This window comes from Giraffa tippelskirchi, chromosome 3 (assembly GCF_054371585.1).
Source record: "Giraffa tippelskirchi isolate mGirTip1 chromosome 3, T2T-mGirTip1v1.2.pri, whole genome shotgun sequence".
NCBI lineage: Eukaryota > Metazoa > Chordata > Mammalia > Artiodactyla > Giraffidae > Giraffa > Giraffa tippelskirchi.
This window is the reverse complement of record NC_137277.1, coordinates 70,698,635-70,719,560: the sequence shown is the minus strand read 5'-3', so window position 1 is coordinate 70,719,560 and position 20,926 is coordinate 70,698,635. Positions and strand designations below refer to the sequence as shown.

Genomic DNA, 20,926 nt, shown 5'->3' with positions numbered 1-20,926 from the left:
CATCAGTGTCTTGACTATATTTTGATCTGTGCCCTGTCACAGGAAGTGAAAGAATGGTTTCCAATGGTCATGATCAGTCAGCAAATCCAAAGGGTCACTGAAGAAAAGAGTTTTACATATTATGCTTTATTGCTTCCTCTCTGGTTCACATTTAAGACATTTTCAATGTAGCTCTGAAGTTTTAACTTAAGGCTATGAAGTATTTCAGAGTCTATAGTTTATTTGCCCTGTGGAACTTAACAAAGTGCATTGCGCATTTTAGGCATTCAGTAAATTTCAGAGGGCTAATTTGTAAATGCAAAGTAATAATATTATGTCAATGTACAAAAATATTTCACTATGTAAGTTGAAATATAGCATATTTAAATTCCTCTGATTATATTTTGTGTTGACGCAAAATATTTTTTCAAGGAAATAACCCATAACATACATGTCATGATCGAAAATCATGCCAAAATGGGGTGTTTCTTGTCCTCGTGAGTGTCCCACATCTCTGTTTGTGAAAATGCTGAGAGTGTAAACTGTTAGTCACTCAGTCATGTCCAACTCTGTGCGACCCCATGGACTGTAGCCTGCCATGCTCCTCTGTCCATGAAATTCTCCAGGCAAGAGCACTGGAGTGGGTAGCCAGTCCCTTCTCCAGGGGATCTTCCCGACCTGTGGACTAAACCCTGGTCTCCTGCATTGCAGGCAGATCTCTTCTTTTACCACTTTTTGTTACCTCCTCTGATTTTGTGACTCTTTTTCTCATTCACTTATTTAATTCAATAGGCATTTGTTTAGCATACACACTAGATTTTGAAATATAAGTTAGCTGTGTATCCACAATGGACAACTTAAAACCAAATAGAATATAAATTGAGAAGAGTGAATAGATTTTAAGACATTTAGAAGGAATGGTAATTGAGAGTTATCCATCAGGATGATGAGTGAGAGTTCAAAATCAATTACAGTTCAGGATTTCAGACCAAATGCTGTTAATGAGAAAAATTGACGTAGAGACCGAATGCTGTTAATGAGAAAAATTGAGATAGAGAGGGAGAAAGTGAAGGAGATCTCTTTTAGACATTTGTGAGTTTGAAACATCTTTGGAAAATCTATGTAGAGATAGTTAAATTGTTTTAAGGAACTTATTACTGAGAAACTGACATCACACCCTGATATATTTTTTAATGTCTACCTATGCTGATGTTGGAGTTTAGTAAATACAACAATATATCAATAGATAGAAAGACTAGATAGATAATAGATGATAGTTAGATAGATATGGAGTTTTTATTACTACTGTGTCATTTCTTTCTATCTATAAACCATCTATCAATTGTCTGTTTGTCTATCTATACTAACAATTTAAGGACAGATTGTTCAACTCAATTGTAATTGTAAAATTGTCTAAAACTCTAATCCAATGGGGTTTTAGTATTACGACTTTTTCTTTAAATGAAATCTTAAATGTATTCATTCATTTACTTTTCTTTATGTTCTAAATATATGAAAGCAGAAACCTACAAGACTCTTCCTTAGTTTTTCTCCTTACTGCCTGAGATCACTAGTAGTTCTCCAGAGCATATTTTTGATCTTTGAATACATATGAGGTTTTAATTAATTTGTTTCATATCATATTTCCTAATTGGTTATAATTATATGAGAGAAGGCACTTGGCTGGAAAGTCCTTTCCTCACTGCTTTAATCCACCGCCTAGCAAAATGTAAGGCACATACTGTGTCCAATAAATGTTTAGTTGACAAAGGAAAGAATGACCAAATGAAATATCACCTATTTTTGTCCTTTTGCTCTTGCATTAGATTAAATAATTTTCATGTTATTAATTACATACTAGATCTTTTTAAATTGAAAATTGGACTTACATGATTTTTTATGGGTTTTAGATCCATCTGAGTTGACCAAAATATGCCAAAATGCTCTGTTTATTAATTTGCATGATATTAATATATTTGATATTTAAATTAGTAGTTTCTTAACTTGTGGGGGGTTTATGGAACCCAAAGAATATGATAAATTTAAAGTTAAACCTCTTTCACCTAAAAGCACAACATGCTCACTCATACAAAATTTGCATTGTACTTTAGAAATTTTAAAAGAATCCCTTAAGCCCATCTGAAATCTCTGATGATTTTGAGTCTCAACTTTAGAGGACCTGTGTAATGAGAATCTCTGTCTCTCCTGACAGACCATTGTCTTTGTTAATTCACTTCTTTCTACCATGTGTAAAGCATCGCTTAATGTGTATCCTGTTAATGTGTATCCAGGATACTCTTCCAAAAAAAAAGTTTCTCCAAATTCTGATTTATTGCCTATAATACACATCAGACTGAGGAAAATAAATACCAACACTAATAATAACACCCATCCGTTATACCTAAGGTAAAAGTAAATCCCCATTCATTTAGAACTGCCCTGGCTTATACCTTTCATCCTGATGAAACTATTGGTAACATTCCTTTCATTCTTAAAAGTGACTTTATTTGGATGTAAATGATTTGTCCTTATTTATGTAGTACTTACCAGCACCAGAAAATTCTAAGCATTTTACTTTTCTTAACTTATTTAGTACATGAATCTGAAAAAAAAAATTGCAGTGAGGTATGTAACAATCTTTCATAATGGGAGTCATAGAATGGTTGAGAATATGTTATTAATAGAATTCAAGTAAATAAATATTTCTTCTTACAAAGCATTTAATTTAGAAAATATGGTTTCCTGAAAAGTGAAGTGGTTTCCCATTCCCTTCTCCAGTGGACCAAGTTTTGTAGAAACTCTCCACAATGACCAAAGAAGAAAAGGAAAGATATATCCATCTAAATGCAGAGTTCCAAAGAATAGCAGGGAGAGATAAGAAAGCCTTCCTCAGTGATCAGTGCAAAGAAATAGAGGAAAATAATAGAATGGGAAAGACTTTAAGAAAATTAGAGATACCAAGGGAACATTTCATGCAAAGATGGGCTCAATAAAGGACAGAAATGGTATGGACCTAACAGAAGCAGAAGATATTAAGAAGAGGTGACAAGAATACACAAAAGAACTACACAAAAAAGATACTAATGACACAGCTAACCATGATGGTGTGATCACTCACCTAGAGCCAGACATCCTGGAGTGTGAAGTCAAGTGGGCCTTAGGAAGCATCACTAAGAACAAAGCTAGTGGAGGTGATAGAATTCCAGCTGAGCTATTTCAAATCCTAAAAGATGATGCTGTGAAAGTGTTGCACTCAACATGCCAGCAAATTTGGAAAACTTAGTAATGGCCACAGGACTGGAAAAGGTCAGTTTCCATTCCAATCCCAAAGAAGGGCAATGCCAAAAAATGTTCAAACTAGCACACAATTGCACTCATCTCACACGCTAGCAATGTAATGCTCAAAATTCTCCAAGCAAGGCTCAATAATATGTGAACTGTGAACTTCCAGATGTTCAAGCTGGATTTAGAAAAGGCAGAGGAACCAGAGATCAAATTGCCAACATCTGTTGGATCATAGAAAAAGTGAGAAAATTCCATAAATACATCTACTTCTGCTTTACTGACTATACTAAAGCCTTTGACTGTGTGGATCACAACAAGCTGTGGAAAATTCTTAAATGAATGGGAATAATAGACCACCTTACCTGCCTCCTGAGAAATCTGTATGCAGGTCAAGAAGCAATAGTTAGAACCAGACATGGAACAACGGACTGGTTCCAAATTGGGAAAGGAGTATGTCAAGGCTGTATACTGTCACCTTGCTTACTTAACTTATATGCATGAGAAATGCTGGAATGGATGAAGCACAAATTGAAATCAAGATTGCTGGGAGAAATATCCATAACCTCAGATATGCAGGTGACATCACCCTTATGGCAGAAAGTGAAGAGGAACTAAAGAGACTGTTGGTGAAATTGAAAGAGGAGAGTTTAAAAAGCTGGGTTAAAACTCAACGTTCAAATAACAAAGATCATGGCATATGGCAAATAGATGGGGAAACAATTGAAACAGTGACAGACTTTATTTTCTTGGGTTCCAAAATCAATGCAGATGGTGACTTCAGCCATGAAATTAAAAGATATCTAGACAGCATATTTGGCACCCCACTCCAGTACTCTTGCCTGGAAAATCCCATGGGTGGAGGAGCCTGGTAGGCTGCAGACCCATGGGGTCGCTAGGAGTTGGACATGACTGAGCAACTTCACTTTCGCTTTTCCCTTTCATGCACTGGAGAAGGAAATGGCAACCCACTCCAGTATTCTTGCCTGGGGAATCCTAGGGACGGCGGAGCCTGGTGGGCTGCCGTCTATGGGGTTGCACAGAGTCGGACACGACTGAAGTGACTTAGCAGCAGCAGCAGCAGACAGCATATTAAAAAGCAGAGACATTATTTTACCAACAAAGGCCCATATAGTCAAAGCTGTGATTTTTTCCAGTAGTCATGTATGGATGTGAGAGTTGGACCATAAAGAAAGCTGAGTGCCAAAGAATTGATGCTTTTGAACTGGAGTTGGAGAAGACTCTTGAGAGTCCCTTGGACAGCAAGGAGATCCAACCAGTCCATCCTAAAGGAAATCAGTCCTGAGTATTCATTGGAAGGACTGATGCTGAAGTTGAAACTCCAATACTTTGGACACCTGATGTGATGTGAAGAAGTGATTCTTTAGAAAAAACCCTGATCCTGGGAAGGATTGAAGGCAAGAGGAGAAGGGGACGACAGAGGATGAGATGGTTGGATGGCATCACTGACTCTATGGACCTGAGTTTGAGCAAGCTCCAGGAGTTGGTGATGGACAAGGAAGCCTGGCGTGCTGCAGTCAGTGGGGTCGCAAAGAGTCAGACACAAATGAGCAACTGAACTGAAAATTGAAAATCTTGCTACATTATAATTTTTATTGCCTATAGATAGTTTAATTTTTTGTCATTTAAGACTGGCTTTGAATTTATTCAGAGGAAAGAAATTTCTTTTAAAAATTTTGTCATATAATAAGCCATAGAATATATAAAACTCCCTGTCTATATATTTTGAAGTATACATTGCAACATATACTTCAAAATATATGCACAGGGATCTTTTTGATATTCTATTACTGTGCGTGGTTTTTTGTTTTTTTTTTTTTTTTTGGCCACGTGGCATGTGGGATCTTAGTTTCTCTACCAGGAATTGAACCCATTCCCCCTTCATTGGAAGCCTGGAGTCTTACCCACTGGACAGCCAGATAGTCCCCATTACTGCAATTTTTTAAAAAAAATGTGTGTGGGGGAGAAGAGACATTTTTAGAGAAGTTGTCTCGGTTGGTTACCGAAGGGGATATGATTTCATGTTGCACAAGGTATTGTTCCTTAATTGTTTTTCTGGCTAAAGGGTGAGGTTAAAGTGCATGAACTATGAGTTAAGCTACTTACTAATCTACCAGGTCCTACATATTGTGTCACTATTGTGTTGCAGGGTCATCAATAAATGAAATAGGGAAGTTTCAGTGAATAATACATTAATTTCAGTACATTTAAATTGCTTCAAAAGTGAGTAAAAATGTAAAAGAGAATAAATTGCTTTGGTAAAATGTAGATATCGAAATATGCTAATTATCAAACATTTGGTGATTTTGCTATTTCTTACTTAAGGCATAAAAACCTCTCTGAATAATCGTCCTTTGCCACCATATATTTTTTAAATCGTCATAAAAATGGATCTTTGCTTCCTTTTGGTCTTGAACTACTGTGGATAGAGGCTCATTTGGTTATGCAGGTTTTTCTTTATTTAATCTTGCTTTGAAACTTAGGACTTCCCTGGTGGCTCAGCTGGTAAAGAATCTGCCTGCAATGGGGGAGACCTGGGTTTGATCCCTGTGCTAGGAAGAACCCATGGAGGAGGGCGAGGCAACCCACTCCAGTATTCTTGCCTAGAGAACTCCATGGACAGAGGAGCCTGGCGGGCTGCAGTCCATGGAGTCACAAAGAGTTGGACATGACTGAACTTACCTTACCTCAACTCACTCCTTATCATTTCATTTACTATATTATTTTCTTCCTTTTAGAACGGGACCTGTTTGGAGCAGAACCTTTTGACCCATTTAACTGTGGAGCAGGGGATTTCCCGCCAGACATTCAATCAAAATTAGATGAGATGCAGGTGACTATTTTAACAGATTGGCCCATAATCTTTTTTTCTCTTTTCTGTGGTTCTTAGATAATGTTATATACTATAGTTACCCTTCCCTTGAACTATTATCAACTTACTTAAAATAATTGCTTTAAAATAACAATATACATTTAGCTGTAAAAATACTCAGATGCTAAAGATAAGCTTTTGTTGTGTTTTGTTCTTAATGGTGCAATTTACAGTGGCAATAAGGTGGTGCATCTTTTTGATACAAAATTGCATGAATTCTTCATGAGTTGATTATTCAAAATCCAAAAATTAAAAGGTCATTGCATTAGATTTTTAAGATTTGATCTCAGTCTTTTAAAACAATTATGAATTTCAAAATTGTGAATGGGTGAATGAAGGAAATGCTTTGTAAGAGTGAAATCAGTCTTTTAAAGGAATCATTGTAAAAGAGGTCAACTGTATGATTATGGATGGAAACTAAACTTTTGATCACACTGTAGTGTATACAGAAGTTGAAATACATGTTGCACACATGAAATTTATATAATGTTATAAACCATGTACCACAATTAATTAAAAAAGATTAAAGCTTTTAGCTAAAACCAAGAATTCCAAAGAAGGTGGGGATGTAAAAGAAGAAGGAAGCATTGTGGGCTCTTCTGGGCTCTTTTTGAAGCAGCAGACACCAAAAGACAACTTGTTAAGGAATGTAGACCAGTTGCATTTTCATTGCTTTTTCTCTCTTTTATTTTTCAATTCTGAATTGTTCTGAAAGTTTGAAGATATTTTGTGTAGTGGGCCATGATTAATAATTGGCATTATAAGCACTATAATAAGGTCTTCTCTTTATATTTCCTTTTATCTTGATGAAGTTATTATATCCTATTTTTCACAAAAAAGACAATATGTATGTGGTAGAATGCAGTCAGAGATCAGCTCATTATATCAATCAGCTTATATGAAGCTGACTGAAAAGATGTGATAAAGAGAAGATGTGATAAATTCACTTATTCGGCCTGGAGAATATACTCACTCTTCTATGATTTATTTCCTGGAAAAAAAATTAAGAGGTGGATTATGATCTTCTAACACTGATAAAACACTACTTCTTAGAAAGATCATAAATATCCTTTAACTGATTTTGGACTGAAGGTATGAAGCAGTTTTTTAAGTATTATGTGATTTTCATTATTATTCCAGATGTAATAATACCTCTCTATCTTAAACGCTGGATTGTTTAACATATCTTGAGATTTTTTAAGAATAGGTTAAAATAAAAATTTCTCAAGTTGAATGATTTATAATTCCCTTTTGCATAAAAAATTATTTTAAATCCTTAATACTGACTGAAACTTTTATTATAACATTTCATAAATATTTACAAAAAGTTAAAAAGCATTTTATCCTTACAGATCTTATATAACTGTTAATTCAAAACTTATCAATTAAAAGCAAAATTATAGCACCTAATAAAATTCTAATTACAAATTTTAATGTAATAGCATGGATTATTTTACTCAGCTGAAGCTAAAACCACCGACATCACACTTCTGTTGATATCAGCATGTATCTTATTTGATGACACAGTTTCTGCACATCTTCTCTATAGTTCAAATACTAAGAGACTTCATGCAAATAGTGTATGATTATTTAGTGATAATGCTTTATTTATTTCATATGAAAATAACTTGTTTACCTTTTCATTAATTTTATCAATTATGCTTATTCTACCTTGGAGCTAATGTTTTTGTAGGAATAGACAAAAACATGGACACTGATATGGTAGTATTTGTTCTCAAAGGTTATAAGAACCACAAGGAATTGCTACTAATGTTTTTTTAGATTTTCACACAGCAAATGTTTTCTATAGATTTTTGAAGGTAAGCCTATATCTCCAGATTTTTGTAGGAACCTAGTTTGAGAAACACTGTATTGGAATGATTTAACATGTGTTAGATAAATAATGTTACACTGTGGTATTTTTTGCTTTTGTTTTTGTTATTTCTTAATGTCTTTCTCATTCTTTTCTGCTTTCGTGGTTGGTAGCGCCAGAGATGGTTGGTATATCGTTTTCATATTTTAAATAAGTTATGGCTTCTTGAAGTTAAACCTTAATATTTGCATGCTTTATTTAATAAATATTCAAATATCAGTTCACATGGATATGTCTGATTATTAGTTGTGTTTAAAGAGGTTTATACTCATATTTTGAAGTTTTTTTTCAATGAATTAGTCACTGTTGCATTGTCCATTTCATTGTTTGTCTGTTTCTTTTAATCCATGATTTGTTTGCAAGTTTAACTAAAGTAAAATAATATTTTATCTAAAATCTATGACAACTTTCGTTATTAATCTTGTTAGCCTGACTAATTGAATGCACACATTTAGTTACTATTTTTATCTTTCCATATAATGTAAAAATTTAATACAGTATAGGCGCTAATGGTAAACAATCCTCCTGCAATGCCAGGAGACATAATGGGCTTCAGGTTGGATCCCTGGGTCGGGAAGGTCCCCCAGAGAAGGGCCTGGCAACCACTGCAGTATTCTCACCTGGAGAATCCCATGGGCAGAGGAGCCTAGTGGTCTATAGTCCATAGCGTCGCAAAGAGTCAGTACAACTGAAGCGACTTAGCATGCACGCATATAAATTATATTAAGCTAAGCATACTGAAATTTTGGATTTTACTCTCTTATTTACAGAGGAAATCGAAGAAACATCTCATGAATGTAAGAATTTAAGCAGAACTATTAAGCCATATTTTTTATAAATTTTTAGAAAATTAGATATTTATTTGAAATCAATTATGTGTGTATCTGATTTGTATATAATGAGAAGTGTATAATTTACACTTCTCATTATATGTCACTGGCAGACAAATGAGTGTAATAGAATTGATATCCCAGAAGTGTACCTTATTCACCATAATAATTTAACATGTTAGAAAAGAACCATGGTAAGTCAATGAAAGATGAATGAATTTTGCATTAAGTGATGTTAATTCAACTGGTTAATAATTTGGAAGATCAGTGTAAAGCTGAAATATACAACAAATATTCAGATAAGTTTTAGAAGCCTTGGGCAGTTTAAAATATTTGAAATGCAATTACATACTTATCAGACTTTTGAATTATAAAGAAATTTTTATAAGGAAAATATGTACATGCAGTCTCTTGTAGAAAAACTTCTATACTTCTTTTAATTTTGTTTTAAAAAATGTAACCATATTGTGTATCTATAATTAAAATAATTAGACAAATGATAAGGAAACTAAATAATCAACAGATAAAAAGGCAGTTGCTCACAAAGGACCACAAATGGCTACGTACTTGTAGGCATGTTAAATCTAATCAAAGAAAACATACAAATTAACAGCTATAAATGCTATTTTAGATCAGCAAATTAAGCATTTTATTTTTTACTAATATGAGAGCAAATGAAAGTGTAATGAAACAAGCACTCTAAATCATTGCTGGGTCAAGATCAGTTCATAGCATCCCTTGGGCAATAATTTGTTGCTAATACTTGTATTTCTATGTGGTATCAAAAAGTTTAATGCAATCTATCCTAAAGAGAAAATAACTATGAATATGGAAAATCTCTATGCATAGGAACATCCAGTCAACCTTATTTAAAATTATAAAATACAGGAAACAAATAAAACACCATGAAATCATCAAATTAGTTTTACATGGACTCAAAGAAATTTGTTCTGCTAAGAGTAAAAAAAAGAATACAGAAATTTATATATAATGTATGTAATACATCAAATAAATGTTATATATAATATATAGTTATATTATTAAATTATTTTTTAAATTTATAGGTAGAAAAAAGGGAGAGTCAAAGGACATACTTCAACATGTTAATTATTACATATGAGTGATTTTTTTCTTCCTTGATATACTTTTCTATTTCAAAGTAAGAAAATACAATTGGGGACAACATTTTATATAACATATATTATTAATAACATATTGATAATAAAATCATTATTGTGTGTGATATTAATTATAGTCTCCATTCCATCCCTACATAAGTTAAATAAGCCTTATTTTCATTCAGAGGTTTCAAATTCAAGAGGATATGGAACTTTAGAAGGACTGAGCATTTGTTAAATCATGGCTTACTAAATGACACCCAGAGGGGAAGGGTCAGAAAATAGTGTGGGAAATTTTATTTTAGGAGAAAAGAAAACCAAGAAGCCATGTGACAATGTGTCTATCAAAAGAGATAATTAAGTTAATCCAAAAGAAATCCAAAAGGATCCTTATAAAAACTTGGAGATATTCTTGTAATTAATATACAAATATTTTTTGCTGCTGTTGAAATAATGATCATCTCCTATCTTACTTTGATTACTATTCTGCTTTTCCTATAGTAATAGCACATTGATAAATTATATTTTCAGGGTAATTCAAGTGATAGTGGTTTAATTTCAGAATGAACTGATAACATTTTAAAAACAATGATATCAAATCTTTGCAAAGGTAATGCATAGCCACAGTACTTGTCTATCTATCTAATAATATTCCAGAAGATGATATAGTACATAAATCCTCAGATATCCAAATAAAATATATTAAAAAGAAGTTTATTTACAATATTTTTGGTTTAAGTATCGACTTTTCTAACTATTTGGCAGCTGTTTAAAAAATATGCATGCAGGTGGCAAAATATTTCTGCTTGTGACAAGAATAGGCTTTTAAATAAATGGTAAGTACTCTGACTTTTACTTAACTAAATAGAATTTGTGTTTCAAATAATGAGAAGTAGTTTTGAAATACCATTAAAGTGATGGTATTGCAATATGGACTTTTTGCTATAGACATAATGAAGAGCATTCTCTAAACACTAATAGCAAAAAAGGTGTGGCTGGCATTTTGTAATGATTCTCTTCCTCTATATGATACTGTTTGCATTGGATTTATAATAAAAGTACATTAGATACCAATTCTATATGAAGGTCACTCAAATTCCTCAAATTCATTTGAGGAAATGCAAATGAATATGCATTTGGCTGGCACACAGGTAGGTGCCATCTAATGAAACGAAAGACAAAGCAGAACAGAGGACAAAAGCCTTCTCTTTGAAAGAGATTTTCTTTTCCTCAGGAACAGACTGCTGTCTACATTTCATTTTATGGGCAAGAATGGGTAAGGGAGAGATAGTAAGGCCAGAGATGGTCCATCATTCAATTACTTTATGCAGAAAAGAAGAGAGGTTTGAGGAGAGAAGGACACTGAATTTTTACTAAAACTCTTTGAAAAAAAATTTTTTCACAGCAATTGGGTCCTTGCTATTAATAAATTAAAGGCAGTTTAACTTCCAGAAGCATTTAAAACATGCTACGAGAAAGTGTTAGCCTCTCAGTCTTTGTGACCCCATGAACTGTAGCTCACCAGGCTCCTCTATCCATTGGATTTCCCAAACAAGAATACTGGAATGGGTTGCTGTTTCCTTCTCCAGGGGATCTTCCCCACCCAGGGATGAAACCCTAGTCTCCCACATTGCAGGCAGATTCTTTACCATCTGAGCCACCAGGGAAGATGCTAAAACATGCTGGGGTGAGTGGAATTCAAATAACTTGCAAATGCAAGCAACTGCAAAACTAATTGTTTAGTCGCTTAATCATGTCTGACTCTTTTGAGATTCCTCTGTCCATGGTATTTCCCTGGCAAGAATACTGAAGTGACTTGCCATTTCCTTCTCCAGATGTTACCAAGTCCAAGCTTGCTCTGCTCACCGCACAATAGGCCAATGAATCCAAGAGACAAGGTGTTGAGGCAAGGAAGAGACTTTAATCAGGGAGCTGGCAGACTGAGAACATGGAATGCTAGCGCCTCAAAATAACCATCTTCTTGGGGTCTGGATGCCAGGTTCTTTTATAGATCAGAGAAGAAGAATCAATAAAGAATTAACATCAAAAGGCAGAATAGAGAGGGAGATGCAGTGGGAAGTAAAGTGAAAGGGTCTTCAGTCTTGCAAAACATCTCCAAGGGAATGTCCAGCCTTCAGAAGGGGGTGTGTTAATCTCTTCTATTCACAGGTGAGCAGGAACAAACTGTCTCTCCATGAGCTAAACAAAGGCACTTTAGTTTACTGTCAAGCAGAGGAGCAGGGTCCTCCAGGCAAGCCATTTAGCATGATTATAATAAAAGCAAGTCAAAGAAACAGCTTCCAACATGGAGTCAAAATTGGCTTCTTCCCTGCAACACGGGGGATATTCCCAATGCAGAGATTGAAGCAGCATCTCCTACATTGGCAGGTGGGTTCTTTACCACTGAGTAACCAGGAAGCTGTAGAGGAAGCTTTTTCCGTGGCAAAGTGGTCTGCAGTACTGTGCCACCATAGGATCCCCTACATAGTATACAGCACTGCAATTCCTAAATGCAGCACAGTTTATTTTACCAGGCTCTGGGCAGTGAAAGGTGAAAACCTTTCGTTGAAAGAAAGGTGAAAACCTTTCACTGAAAGAAAGATGAAAACTATTAAAGAAAGAAAGAAAAGTGAAAACTATTAAACTGTCATCAACTTGAGGTCTAGCTATTGTGCTTATACCTAAATGAACATTGACCTTTAAAGTCAAGGAGTCTTTTTAAGCTACAGTAGAATGACATAAAGTAGACTTTACTGAAAAGAAACATTTAAGTCTTAAAATTAATTCCACATAGTTCTGTTTTCTTCTGTCTTTTATGGTTGCTCAGTTCAGTTCAGTTGCTCAGTCGTCTCCAACTCTTTGCCACCCCATGGGCTGCAGCACCCCAGGCTTCCCTGTCCATCACCAACTCCCAGAGCCTACTCAAACTCATGTCCATAGAGTCGGTGATGGCATCCAGCCATCTCATCCTATGTCATCCCCTTCTCCTCCCACCTTCAATCTTGCCCAGCATCAGGGTCTTTGCAAATGAGTCAGTTCTTCGCATCAGGTGGTCAAAGTATTGGAGTTTCAGCTTCAGCATCAGTCCTTCCAATGAATATTCAGGACTGATTTCCTTTAGGATGGACTGGTTGGATCTCCTTGCAGTCCAAGGGACTCTCAAGAGTCTTCTCCAACACCACAGTTCAAAACCATCAATTCTTCTGTACTCAGGTTTTCTTTATAGTCCAGCTCTCACATCATAGATGACTACTGGAAAAACCATAGCTTTGACTAGACGGACCTTTGTTGGAAAAATAATGTCTCTGCTTTTTAACATGCTGCCTAGCTAGCTTATGGATGCTAACCTCATGTATATTTAAAACATTTAAAATGTTAATGGATATAAAATACTTGATACAAATTTGACAATTCAACATTTGATATTTAATTCTTTCTTTTTTAATCAAAGCATGAAGATTTCAACTTTTGTTCATAGTCTTTTTCATTTACAGATTTGTTTGTTCTATGAGAGTTTCCTATTTTAATGATTTTACTTTGTTTTACAGGAGGGGTTCAAAATGGGACTAACTCTTGAAGGCACAGTATTTTGTCTCGACCCTTTAGACAGCAGGTGCTGATGTAAAGAACAAGAGGTCCTGAATCTGCTAAAATTGTTTTGTATACATAAAAATATCAGTCATTATTACTTATGTCAGGTATTATAAATGTGCCAATATATTTTTGAGTCTCTTAACTTTCTGAGAATTATTTCAGTAAAATTTCCTGATTTATTCACTGTTGATCTGTAACATTTTGCTTTAAAAACTTACTGTAAATTAAATCATACTTTTATGTTCCTTTCAGTTTGTTTGTAGAATAATTTATAATTGAGAGGCAAATTATCCAAATATCTGCCTTTGTCTGAGTTCTAAACAATTAGCTTCTTTAAATTTATGTTCATACTCTAGGCTGCTAGTTTATTATTAATTAAAAGCCATACCTTAATGATACCTTCCAGAATCCCGAGAGATATACCAATGCCAAACTAAATATGTTCTATATTCAAACCAATAAACATGCTACCATTCATTAGACAGATACCATTTTATGTATGAAAAGTTGTTCATATTATTGGGAAAAGGTAAACTCTGAATATAACACCACCATATCATTTTTAACAGGTAAGATAACAAAATATAAATCCCAATAATAATTAAACTAGATGTGTTTAGAGTTGTTATTACTAAGTGCAAGGTGATAATGTTAGTTATTATTATCAGCTATACTCTAAATATTTTATTTCATACATAAAGATTGTGGAAAAATGAAAGCTTGCTATTCACAAAGGACTTAAAATTTAGTTTCTATCAAGACAAGTTACATTACTAAACATCTAAATGTCATTTGATCTGGTTTTTCCTAAAATTGATTTGGAATATATACTGTCTATAGTTGCAGCATCTATTACCCATATTTACTTTACCAAATAATTTTTTTCTCACACTGAATAAGACTATTCTTCTTATATTTCTCCCTTGATTAAAATATTTTCTCACCAAGATTTATTTTGTGATAGCCCATTAATTCTGATACTTTAAAAAAATCGATGGCACCTATTCTTTATGAATTATCAATATTATTTAGCAAATGTAATGTTTTTTTTCTGCTTAAGTCAGGAACTCATTTTTGAAATGAATGGAATTACTGCTCAGTTTAGTTTTAACCTGAACAATAACATTTTATTGCACCTGATTCTTGTGCTAGTGAACTTTAGCTTTTTTTAAAAAAAATTGTTTTATACATCTTCACCCGTCATGTAACAGATTCTATACGGAGTGCAGCAAAAATATAATGTGGTTCATCTCATTATAAGAAAAGTAAATTAAATTAATGAAAATGTGAGCTTAGATAGAAGGTAGATCTCAAAAATTTTTCTTTTCTTTTAGTCATGAGAATTTTCTTCATGTGCTAAAGGTACATTTACTAGGAACAGAAATCAAATATGCTTATGCAATATTATATTTGTATGTATCTTCGTAATATTCTATGGTCTGTATAAGCCTTCCTGTTTGTTTTCTGTTATCTGTTCACTTGTACCTTAATTAGAGGGTAGTATATGTTTCATAAAGAAGAGTCTTTATAATTTTGTTTGTCATATAGTATTTTGGAATTTGTATAATGAGGATGTTTAGAAGCCCTATCAATGGCTTTTTTTAACAGATAGAATTTGTATTTTTATTGTACTTTAAAAAGCTTTATGTAATAGGTATATATTTAGTGGCAATTTATTATCAATGGCAACACAACAGAGTACTTTGCACATTTAAAATAAGTTACTTTACCAATTTTTAAATGTAATCAATCCTGCTACTGGCATGATTAAATAGTATATATAATTGGTCATTAATTATGAACATTTTATTTCACCAGTGCATTTTTATGAAGATCCAGTTTCAAATTGTATTTCTATGTAAACTCAATGATATGTTTGATTTTGCTGAGAATAAATGATTTTAAATAAATTGTATAATTTATATTTGTATATATTATAATTCATTAAATAATCTCTAATTCATTTAGACACATTCTGAAGCTAATTTCATGCCAGATTTTACTGGTTGTAAATTGGTGCCAAAAGAAAGACAGAAAGAGAAAGAAGGAAGCAGAAATTTCTTAGAGCCCACACACATTCTAGCTTTATGATCAAACATCATTCTGTTGTGAAAACAGGAGACTTCATCTTGCTGGTGAGAGAGGTCATAGTTTGCTTCCTTTTACCAGAAGCACCTGGTATAATAGCTGTATTATATAAATATCTCTTTTCAGAATGGAAAGCCTTTTTAGCCTAGTAATACAAAGGGTATGTTGGCTAATAGTCTTATAAAGGTGGACCTGATAATAGAATTTAAGTTGTGGCTAATTAGAATGTCATAAAGTTTTGAACCTATTTAAATCACAATGTTAAGTATTTTAATGGTACACAGGACACATGCACAGCCTTTGCACAACAATGAGCACTTTATCCATCTGCTCAATAAAATTAATTTATTACTCCATGTGAATAGCATGTATTAGGTGAGTAAGAAAACATTTGGTAAGTTTCTAGCAGACATTGTTAAACAGAAGATGACCAGATCCCTGTCTTCAGTTAGTTTATTGTCCTAAAGGAAAACTAAGGCAAATATATGAATTAATAAATAAAAACCTATATGTATTAAAGTACAGTGTGAACCAAATATTAATATTTATCTATGCTTAAGTTTGGGTTCCTAGTACTGGGTTCCAGTGTCTATCATGTTAGAAATCCAGTGTGAGATGTACGAAGACAGCCAATGAGAGTAATTTTCTTCACCTTTTCTTGTTATATTATGTATTTGATTTTTTAAATTTTAGTCACATTATAAGACTTCACTTTCAGATAGAATTTCTGATAGACTTTGTGTTGTTGCATTTCTAGATACTGCCTTCTATTTTTGCTCTTTTTGATGGTACTTAACATAACCATGTAAAAAACCTGGCTGTTAATAATTTCTCTGTTCCAGTGTTTCCATCTACAGTTCCAAATTCAATATTTATTCATAATTTTGGGTTTCAGCCTCTGTTAAATTACTTGAAGAATCTTGGACTCAGTTTTGACGACTAAATCCCAGACTCCACCCAAGCTACACTCTTTATGGGCAGCTGACACACTGTTGATATGGGTATGGCTAGTATGCCCTCAGCCACCTGTGAGTCATGCAAGAAGCACCTAACTTAATTGTCTTCTCCTTCCTAGATAACTTCAGACAAATATCTCAAGAACTTCTTCCTCTAACACCCTCTCATAAATTTTACACAAACTTAGTTCACATACCTCTGTTCCCTGTATTAACCTTTTATTATTAAGGTCCGAATGTAACCCACTGATAAAATTCTGTCCCTCAAAAGATATTTCTCTGGAATTCATCTGAAATGGTATTCCTTTACTCTAGTGAGAAGATCACTTCTTAAAATAATTTATGGTCTATTTCTTTACTTTCAAGTTCAGTTTATTCAGTCGCTCTGTCTTTTCTGACTCTTTGCGACCACATGGACTGCAGCACACCAGGCTTCCCTGTCCATCACCAACTCCTAGAGCTTGCTCAAACTCATGTCCATAGAGTCGGTGATGCCATCCAATCATCTTATCCTCTGTCATTCCCTTCTCCTCCTACCTTCAATTTTTCCCAACACCAGAGTCTTTTCCAGTGAGTCAGTTCTTTGCATCAGGTGGCAAAGTATTGGAGTTTCAGCTTCAACATCAGTCCTTCCAATGAATATTCAGAGTTGATATCTTATAAGATTGACTGGTTTGATCTCCGGGCAGTCCAAGGGACTCTCAAGAGTCTTCTCCAACACCACAGTTCAAAAACATCAATTCTTTGGCACTCAGCTTTATTTATAGTCCAGCTCTAACATCTGTACATGACTACTGGAAAAACCATAGCTTTGACTAGACGGACCTTTGTTGGCAAGGTAATGTCTCTGTTTTTTAATATACTGTCTGGATTGGTCATAGCTTTTCTTCCAAGGAACAAGTGTCTTTTAATTTCATGGCTGCAGTCACCATCTGCAGTGATTTGGGAGCCCAAGAAAATAAAGTCTGTCACTGTTTCCATCGTTTCCCCATCTAGTTGCCATGAAGTGATGGGAACAGATGCCATGATCTTAGTTTTCTGAATGTTGAGTTTTAAGCCAACTTTTCATTCTCCTCTTTCACTTTCATCAAGAGGCTCTTTAGTTGTTTACTTTCTGCCATAAGGGTGGTGTCACCTGCATATCTGCTATTGATATTTCTCCTGGCACTCTTGATTCCAGCTTGTGCTTCATCCAGCCTGGCGTTCCACATGATGTACTCTGCGTAGAAGTTAAATAAGCAGGGTGACAATATACAGCCTTAACGTACTCCTTTCCCAATTTGGAACCAGTCTGTTGTTCCATGTTCGAATAGCTTACAGTGAACGATGTCGGATTCGTGATCTCCGAAGAAGAAGATTTAGCTTCAGGACCAGGGACCAGTCTTGATTACTCAAGAGCTTTTTTGTAGTAGAGTTTTATTAAAGTAAGAAAAGGGACTGAGAAAGCTTCTGACATAGACATCAGAAGGCAGATGGAGAGTTCCCCCCTCACTGGTGTTAGCAAGGGAGTTATATACTTTTTAATTAATTATTACAATAAATTAAAAGAATGTCTCAAGTTTGTGAAAATTTTATCAGACCCACTCCCACAATTTACATTTTAGGATAACAGGATTAGAATTTAACAATAGAAAGATCCTATCAGACCCACTCCCATAGTATACGTTCTAAAATATCAGGATTAGTCAGAAAGTTTTCAGGAAGGAGAAACTATCCTCAAGCAGGGTACATTGTTGTTATATAAGCCCTAGTACAGAGTTTAAACTGAATTTGTTGTGTAATCGTCAGTTCCAGGGAGAAGGTAATGGCACCCCACTCCAGTACTCTTGCCTGGAAAATCCCATGGACGGAAGAGCCTGGTAGGCTGCAGTCCCTGGGGTTGTTGCGAGTCAGACACAACTGAACGGCTTCGCTTTTACTTTTCACTTTCATGCACTGGAGAAGGAAATGGCGACCCACTCCAGTGTTCTTGCCTGGAGAATCCCAGGGACAGGGGAGCCTGGTGGGCTACCATCTATGGAGTCGCACAGAGTCGGACACGACCTAAGCGACTTAGCAGCAGCAGCACCATCAGTTCCAGGCTTAAAGAAAAAAACAAACAAACACATTTTATGTGACTAAAACTAAGAAATGTAGAGAAAAAAATAAAATGTTTGTCCTTTCTTCCTCCTTGAGAACCCCAGAACCCTCTCTCCTCCTCGGGGACACCAGACCCCTTATCAACCTACCTAGGAATTGACTGTCTCATTCCCCCCTTTTCTTTTAGGAGAATTATGTTGCCAAGGGAAAGGGGCGTCGTTTTCATTCCATAACTACTTCCTACTCTGATGGGGCACTGTCCCAAAATTGTTGAGGCAACATATTCTCCTAACCCTCATTTTGAGGGTCTCTGATCCAGGGGGCCCAAGTAATAGTTGGAGGAGGTTGTGGCACTCGTAGAAGCATGGACAACCATTTGTAACTTAAAAGCTTTTAGATGGTTAGAAAACCCCATTATACAGTTACAGACGTAAGGCAAAATAGTCATTAGACCAAGTTAAAATCAAAATTTAAAGTCAAAAGTGACCATGTCATGGTTATATCAGTCCATTTTAGGATTACTAGATATCATCAGATCAAGAAGAGACATCACATATGATTGTTGTTGGTGAAGATTTTTGCAGAGTTGAAGAAAGTCCTTTCCTTGAAGCAGAGAAACCCACCATGGGAAGTCTTCAGTTGATGAGAAGGGAAGTGCTCCGCAGACCCAGCAATTAGACCAAGCGTGGCATGCAGCATAGGAATGAGTCCAGGACAGGAAGGTGTTGTCTTAAGGGTCAAAGGCAGACTCAGGGTTTTTGGAGTCAGCAGGAGCAAGCCCAACTAGATTCTCAGGTCCATCTCGGTTCCTGGCTCAAACAGCGGTTTGTTTGACTCAAAGGCTGGGTCAGGAGTTAACCTCCTGGTAATGCCTGTTGAAAAGCTAAAAGCTAAGTTACATAGTTAATTTTAAAGCTTCAGGATCTATGGCAATATCTGTGCACAAAAAGAGTCTGTCATAGAGACAGTCCCTTCTTCTTAGTGGCAGTTGGAGCCCTTGTTAAAGCTAAGGCTAAAACTTTAAACCAACTGTCTTGTGTTTCCTGAGTTAGCTTACACAGATGTCTCTTAATAATGTCATTAGCTTTTTTCTACCTTTTCCGAAGACTGGGGACTCCAGGAACAGTGTAAATGATATACTATTCCTAGAGCTTTCGACACCCCTTGAGCTACAGCACCTTTAAAGGTGGAGCACTGTTGCTCTGAACTTTAGAGTTTAAGATCCCACTTACATCACAAGAAGTCAGTACAGTAAAATTTCACCCGTTAGTAAACTTATGAGCTATAGACATTAGAAAAACAATAGTAACAGTTACCCTTAAGCAATGTAGCCATAGCCTTTATTTTCAGTAACAAACAAACTAAACTCGAACCTGTGGACAAGCTCAAAGTTGGAGAATGCAAGAGAGCAACTTGAAGAGCCTTAAAAGCCTTTTGAGTAACTAAAGACCACACCAGCTTGTCAGTTTGGGCCTGTTGAGTCTCAGTTATAAGTTTACTTTATTTTATTTTATTGATGATCTTATAATTTTATTTATTTTTTTATTTTAATTGAAGGCTAATTACTTTACAATATTGTGGTAGCTTTTGCCATACAGTGACATGAATCAGCCATGGGTGTACATGTGTTCCCCATCCTGACGCTCCCTCTCACCTCCCTCCCCATCCCATCTCTCCCAATGCACCAGCCCTGAGCACCCTGCCTCATGCATCAAACCTGGACTGGCGATCTATTTCACATATGATAATACACATGTTTCAGTGCTATTCTCTCAAATCATCCCACCCTCACCTTTTCCCACAGAGTCCAAAAGTCTCTTTACATCTGTATCTCTTTTGCTGTCTCACGTATAGGGTCATCGTTACCATCTTTCTAAATTCCATATATATGCATTAATATACTGTATTGGTGTTTTTTCTTCTGACTTACTTCACTCTGTATAACAGGCTCCAGTTTCATCCACCTCATTGGGACTGATTCAAATGCATTCTTTTTAATAGCTGAGTAATATTCCATTGTGTATATGTACCACAGCTTTCTTATCCATTCATCTGCTGATGGACACCTAGGTTGCTTCCATGTGCTGGCTATTGTAAACAGTGCTGAGATGAACATTGGGGTAGACGTGTCTCTTTCGATTCTGGTTTCCTTGGTGTGTATGCCCAGCAGTGGGATTGTTGCGTCGTATGGCAGTTCTATTTCCAGTTTTTTAAAGAATCTCCACACTGTTCTT

At 35.2% G+C, this 20,926-nt stretch overlaps 1 protein-coding gene across 43 annotated transcripts in view; it reads left to right on the top strand.

The window, feature by feature from the left end:
* The window catches only part of GULP1 (GULP PTB domain containing engulfment adaptor 1), a 309,040-nt gene extending 293,561 nt beyond the window's left edge, over window positions 1–15,479 (top strand). For 41 of the 43 annotated variants that reach the window (XM_081579414.1, XM_081579426.1, XM_081579403.1 and 38 more), the window contains 2 exons: window positions 6,021–6,115; window positions 13,524–15,479. In XM_081579414.1, coding sequence (XP_081435540.1) covers window positions 6,021–6,115; window positions 13,524–13,595 — 167 coding nt within the window. In that variant the 3' untranslated portion in view covers window positions 13,596–15,479. Of the gene's footprint in view, window positions 1–6,020; window positions 6,116–8,140; window positions 8,152–13,523 lie in introns of all 43 variants that reach the window. The other 2 variants (XM_081579395.1, XM_081579408.1) reach the window with 2 other exon arrangements.
* Window positions 15,480–20,926: the final 5,447 nt, after the last annotated feature.